The 6831-nt window shown below is 34.3% G+C and overlaps 1 protein-coding gene across 1 annotated transcript in view; it reads right to left on the reverse strand.

Annotated features, from left to right (window-relative positions):
- The window catches only part of alg14 (ALG14 UDP-N-acetylglucosaminyltransferase subunit), a 14168-nt gene extending 8330 nt beyond the window's left edge, over window positions 1–5838 (reverse strand). Inside the window, exons 1-3 of the mRNA XM_081352847.1 lie at window positions 5495–5838; window positions 4507–4658; window positions 2990–3112 (exon numbers count right to left, since the gene is read on the reverse strand). Of these exons, the coding sequence (XP_081208973.1) occupies window positions 2990–3112; window positions 4507–4658; window positions 5495–5651 (432 nt within the window). The 5' untranslated portion in view covers window positions 5652–5838. The remainder of the gene's footprint in view (window positions 1–2989; window positions 3113–4506; window positions 4659–5494) is intronic.
- Between the last annotated feature and the right edge of the window lie 993 nt (window positions 5839–6831).

Below are 6831 nucleotides of genomic sequence, written 5' to 3' on the forward strand. Positions count from 1 at the left end.
ACATATATAATATGATTTTATAATAAAAAAAGTAAATAAATAATTTATTACTAAAAGTAAAATGAATAATTTCCTAAATATCTTTTAATTTTAGAAAAAAAAAAAGAAAAGAAAAAAAAACTGAGATAAAGCAATTTTGTCTAAACTCTTTTACCATGAAACTAATGTGACACCAGTCAAAAAAGCCCCAAATTGTTCTTTAGTTTTCTAGAAATCTGTAAACCTCTTTCCCATTAAAAAACTTGCCTGACTGGAAAACTAGGAAATGACGTCAGCATGAGGAGAGAGGGCTCTAATTAGAGCTGAACAGAATACTAGTGTGGTGATCCGTGAGAGATTTGTCTGGTTAGCTGTGACCTTTGAGCTCTGCTGCTCAAGCACTGCAGCGCGGGCCGCTTAGTCACGCTCCGCCTCCTCTCAGCTGGTCTCCACGGCAACACGGAAACCCGAAACTGCCTGGCTCCGTGTGAGAGGAGTCAGGCCGCTGGGCCAAGGAGCCAGTCAGGTCTCGCCACATCCTGAGAACAAGACCCCTCGACTGCCCCGCTCACAACCCTTCATTACACAACCACAGGAGGAGGAGAGAGAGAGAGAAAGGGGCTCTGGATTGCGGATCATTCCTGAAAAAGGGATTTAACGCTGCCCATCCCTCTCTTTTTTACTAAATCAACCCCCTCTCTCACTTTTTTTTTATCTATCCTTGAGTGTTTTCCCAGCAGCTCTCTCTCTCTTGCTGAAGACAAGCAGAGAAACAGCAGGATTAGTGTTTGCTTATACAGCAGATAGTCTTCCAGCGGTAATATGATAGTCTTATCACCTGCTGAAGGAAGAAATGTCTTTATCACCTGCTTAAACATTCCCTTTGCTGCTTTGTGACATGCACAATAACTGCTGCTTTTGTGTTAAAGAGATAGTTCATACAAAAATTGCCATCATTTACTCACCCTCATGTTGTTATAACCTGTATGACTTTCAAAAGAAGATATAGTCCAGAAAACATTGGATCCTATGATGGGTAACTAAAACATATTTTCTAAATATTTTCTTTTGTGTTTCGCAGAATATAGAAAGTCTTACAAGTTTGGAATACATTTTTGGGTGAACTATCCCTTTAATATCTTGGTTAGGGATTTCAGGGAATTTTTTGCCTTTGAATGTTATTTCAGTCAATTTTTGGTCAAGATCTTGTATTGACAATGCAAGAGTCCAGTACTCTGTAAAGTCTCCTCCAGCACATCCCAAAGACTTTCAATGATTTTAAAGGGATAGTTCACTTTGAAATTAAATTTTGGTATGTTTTAGCTTACCTCAAGGGCATCCAAGATGTAGGTGTCTTTGTTTCCGCAGTAGTTTCAATTTTGATATTTTTAGGTCAAACCGTTCTTGTCTGTCAGTCATATAATGCAGGTCTATGGTCACTGTCTCAAAGAGCATGCACAGAGTCCAAATTAAAACAATTCCCCATCGTCCAAATTAAACAATTCCCCATCGTAAGTACACATTGATGGCCTAAGACACGAAACGAGCGGTTTGTGTGAGAAAACGAACAGTATTTATATATCGTTTTTACCGATAAAACGCACGAGAGATCACTTTCCGGCGCTTGCGCAGACTAAGCCAGAACGCGCGCACACGTCACACACCAGGAAGCGCGCGCGCCCTCAGATCACTTGGACGTGGTTGTAGAGGTAAAAACGATATAAATACTGTTCGTTTTCTCACACAAACCGCTCGTTTCGTGTCTTAGGCCATCAGTGTGTACTTACGATGGGGAATTGTTTCATTTAGACTTCTCTGTGCATGCTCTTTGAGACAGTGACCATAGACCTGCATTATACGACTGACAGACAAGAACGGTTTGACCTAAAAATATCAAAAATGAAACTAATGCGGAAACAAAGACACCTACATCTTGGATGCCCTTGAGGTAAGCTAAAACATACCAAAATTTAATTTCAAAGTGAACTATCCCTTTAAGGACTGGACTCAGAGGTTGGTTCACTTCATGTGTGAAAATGATTCTTCATGCTCTCTCCTAACCATTCTTTCACAATTTGAGTCTGACAAATCTTGACATTGTCATCCTGGAATATGGCCATGATGTGTCTCATACAAATCGCAAACACATTGCTTCTGTATCTGGTCAAACCAATCAGGAAAAGTATTTGGACTACATTTCGCAGATGACATGGCCTCTATAAATAATAAAGGGTGGAGATATTTATAAAAAGCTGTTTTCCAAAACAGTGCACAGGATGTTTGAATTCTCAAGGTTATGAACCGGGCAAAAGACGCCACAGTGTTAATCTGAAGGACACGCAGTTACAGAGATTTGCTTTAGAAAGCACATTAAAGAACGATAAACAATATAGAATTAATAATACAGTCTAATAAATTAGCATGTTACTTAAGCTGAATAATAACACTATTGTCTTCTGTAGAGCTGCTTACACCTGAACTGAACTTTTTATCTTTTTTGTTTTTATAATTGATGAACTTTGAAACATTGACAGCTATGACAGCTGAAACCACACTGAACTAAACAGAGCAGAATAATGACACTATTGTCATATGTGGAGCTGCTAAAGATTGTTCTTTTAAATGATTCATAATTTTGCAACATTAACACTGTTATTTTCCTGTTTATTAATAATGGAAGCTACTTTGAAACAATCTGTACTTGTATAAAGCGTTATTTAAATAATTGTGACTTGTCTTGACTACTTAACATTTTCGAATCTGGTAATGCAAACTAATATTTATCATATCCATAAGTATGTTTGCATAATATTTAAATATCCATCTAAATTTGAATAAAAGGCTCTCATCATCCTCAAAACAGAGCTGGGCTGCCCATAGGCATGATCTCATAAATATGTTATGATATGCTATTTCTGGAGGGTGTTATACAGAATACTCTGCAGAAAAGAGGAAATTAATACTTAATGAGGATTTGATGGGGGGATGAATGAGAGGAGAAGTTACCCACCATATCCGGCTGAAGCCTAAAGACCAGCGGTACGGATGACATCAGAGCGCTCAGGGAACTCAGAACGGAGGAACTCCATGACTGACGAACCTCCCGACTGCGAGGAATCCGGTGGAGAGTGAACTGTGAATAGAAAAATAAAGGGAAACATGACAAATGTCAGGGTTTTAATGAGAATAAAAGCAGAAAAACATTCTACACCTGACTGAATAAGGGAATATCTATCTATCTATCTATCTATCTATCTATCTATCTATCTATCTATCTATCTATCATTTCAAAACCACAGTCAATACATGAAAAGACAAAGGAACTGCTGCCATCTGCTGGTCAAAGTAAGACAAAACCAATGGGATTTTTGAGTTCCACAGAAGAAAGGGTTTTTTATGGAAGCTTGTTTCCGCCACAGAGTGAAAAATAAAAAAGGTAATTGCGACTTTTTAATCTCACAATTCCGACTTTTTTTTCTCACAATTGTGAATTTACATCTCACAATTCCGACTTTTTATCTCAGAATTGCGTGATATAAAGTCGCAATTGCAGGTTATAAAGTCAGAATTGCGTGATATAAAATCGCAATTGTGTGTTATTAAGTCAAAATTGCGTGATATAAAGTCGCAATTGCGTGTTATAAAGTCAGAATTATGAGATATAAACTCGCAATTCTGACTTTATAATACGCAATTGGGAGATATAAAGTCAGAATTGCATGATATAAAGTCGCAATTGCGTGTTATAAAGTCAGAATTGTGAGATATAAACTATTCTGAGGTAAAAATAAATAAATAAAAAAGTCCGTCTTTTTTTCCCTTAGAATTGGACTTTATCTCACAATTCTGATAAAAGATGTCAGAATTGCTAGATATAAACTCGCAATTATGTTATAAAGAGATATAAAGTCGCAATTGCGAGAAAAAAAGTCAGAATTCTGACTTTATAACACGCAATTGCGACTTTATTTCACGCAATTCTGACTTTATATCTCGCAATTCTGAGAAATAAAGTCATCGATGTAAAATGTTTTATTCTGTGGCGGAACAAGCTTCCATAGTTTTTGGAGTATAAATATGTGTTCAGTTCAGATCCATCACCTGTTTTGAAGTTCTGTGATTTTTCATTATCTTATAGACTCATTCTTTAGGGGTTTTATATTAATGACAAGAATCTAATCAAACTAGGTTTTTGTATTAACCTCCTTTTATTTATTGGAAAGTTGTATATCCATAAATGTAAAAATACAAAGAGTAAATCCCGCTTATCTACAAACAAGAATTGAAGTTGTCCTTAAATACAATCACAACGTCTGTAAACAAGAAAGCTATAAAAGCATCTAGAATTTGTACCATGTTTAATACTCTTTCATAATATGCTTTTCATTTTTTGTGCCCCCACTCTCTTTTAAATAATTTTCAATAGACAAATCAAGCTTCTTTGTATCATTTATCTTGTTCACTATTGATCTATAACTTGTTTATTGTCTGAAAGAAAAAAAAAAAAAAAAAAAAAAGATCCATCACCTGAGAGGTTGAATCACTTTTCTTCCGCTCTGCTTCAAAAGTTCGGATCTTCTCTTCACTCATTTTGTCAGTGTCTGCGATCACATAATGTCGAGGGTTATAAGACTGAGATAAACTCCCTAACAGACGGATGATTTCAGTTGTGTGTCCTCCTAAGAAAAAGAAACATTTAAAGTCAATAATATAATAATAAAGGATTATTGTTGAAATATTGCTAGTTGGTGAATAAATGCATATTACCTTTTTATTAATATCAAAACATTAAGTTAAAATATACAAATGTATGGATGAATCTATATCTATCCATCTTCTATTTATCTGTCACAGCAACTTTAATCACATTAAAGCTACATTTTAAATACAATTTTGGTGAAATTAGAGAAATTATGTTTATTCAGTTTTAAAGTACAAAAATTGTAAAATACACAGTAACATTTAGAGATATGTAAAAAAAAAAAAAAAAAAAAATCACATAGGGGTGAGTGTCAAATAAATTCTATTTCGTTTTGAGCTTATTTCCCAATCCCTTTAACTAATAAAAGCCAGTTCCTCAAAGGCATCATCCTGCAGGAAGTGACATCATTTTGGAGGATAACAACAACACACATGGATTTTATGAATTTTGTGATGTTTTATGGTATTAATTGCTGTGTTATTATTGTTGCTGTCTATGCATGTACGCCCTCAAAAACAATAAAGTTAAGTTAATATATATATATATATATATATATATATATATATATATATATATATATATATATATATATATATAAGCGTGTAATATGTTTTATGGTATTAATTGCTGTGTTATTATTGTTGCTATGCATGTACGCCCTCAAAAACAATAGTTAAATTAATATATATATATATATATATATATATATATATATATATATATATATATATATATATAAGCGTGTAATATTATAGCATAGTTTAGGCTATTGTTTATCATAGTATAGTTTATGTTTACGAGGTTGATTCTTACCTGATCCAGCCACCACCAGCACCGACACAGAACCCTTCTGTCCTGGTTTATATTCCGATCCATGTCGCAAAATCCCAAATAATCGTAAAATAAACACTGTTATTAATACTACAGCAGTGAGAATGACACCACTCACCACAGCATACAGTAATGCCATCAGTTACAAAACTAAACGCTATAAGTTACTGTCTCAAAACGTTAACGTTAGTAGACTCATGCTCGTTAAGAAAGAACGCACATTTATAATTTAAACTACTTTATAAACTAAATCTGAAATAAGTGCTGTAGTTTTGAGAATGGGATGATTTGTACACGTACAGCTGCTACGGAAAGTCATATGGGACAAAAATGATATTAAGTTTTCACTGGAGTTTAGAAACAGCGACGCCTACTGACCACTTTGAAAACTGGATCAAATGTATCAGGCTGCAGAGTGTGTAGTGTACGTTACAGTAATTGTGTACACTTTTTTTTTTTTTTTAAGTTTATTATTTAGATTATTAATTATTATTATTATATAACCTTTTAGTCAAGTGAATATTTTCAGCTTTTATTTTTTAAAGTCATTTCTGCTCAGACCATGGCGACAGACATAGGCCTATACCTTAAGGTAAAAAAAAAAAAAAGGCATTTCCTGATTTCAAACCCAAACATAAACAATATTCTGTTCGGAATCTTTCCGATGAATGTATTTATTTAAGCTTCTCTGAGGTTCTGTGGGAAGTTTTCTGTGTTTGTTGTCTCATTGTTTAGTCTATAGTGCTCCGGAAGTGCTTCAAGCGCAACATTACACTTGTAAATGTCTTGTAAACTGGCATGAAATAAATATTTGCTAGTGTGAAATTTTAGACTCATTTATCACAGCTCAATGTCTTGATGAAACTCCAGGCTATTTGTCATTGTCAGTTTAGTAATGGCTCGTTATTGTAATCAGATGAGACACAGTCTCAGTAAAAACTTTTCAGTCAGTATCCTCAGCTGTAACTGTCTGTGGTTTATAAAGGGAACATTGTCAATTACCATCTGACACTGTTCAACAATGGCTCTCAAGATGTCTTAAAACATGTTCAGGTCTATTTTGTTTTTCAGTTTCAAGCTTGCATGGTTTGTGATGATTTGATGGACTGTGGCTCAGAGGAATAGACTTTTCCTGACCAGGGCTGAAACATTACAGTAGAGTTTTCTGGATATTAAATCAGCTCTCGCGTCTATCTACTTGTGAATTTATTTATTATATTTTTATCTATTAGTGAATAATGAGGGTTTTGGATCATAATAGTAATAATTAAATGTTATTATTATAATTTATTATTAATATTGTTATTATTATTTAACAA

This window comes from Scardinius erythrophthalmus (assembly GCF_964197995.2).
Source record: "Scardinius erythrophthalmus genome assembly, chromosome: 22".
NCBI lineage: Eukaryota > Metazoa > Chordata > Actinopteri > Cypriniformes > Leuciscidae > Scardinius > Scardinius erythrophthalmus.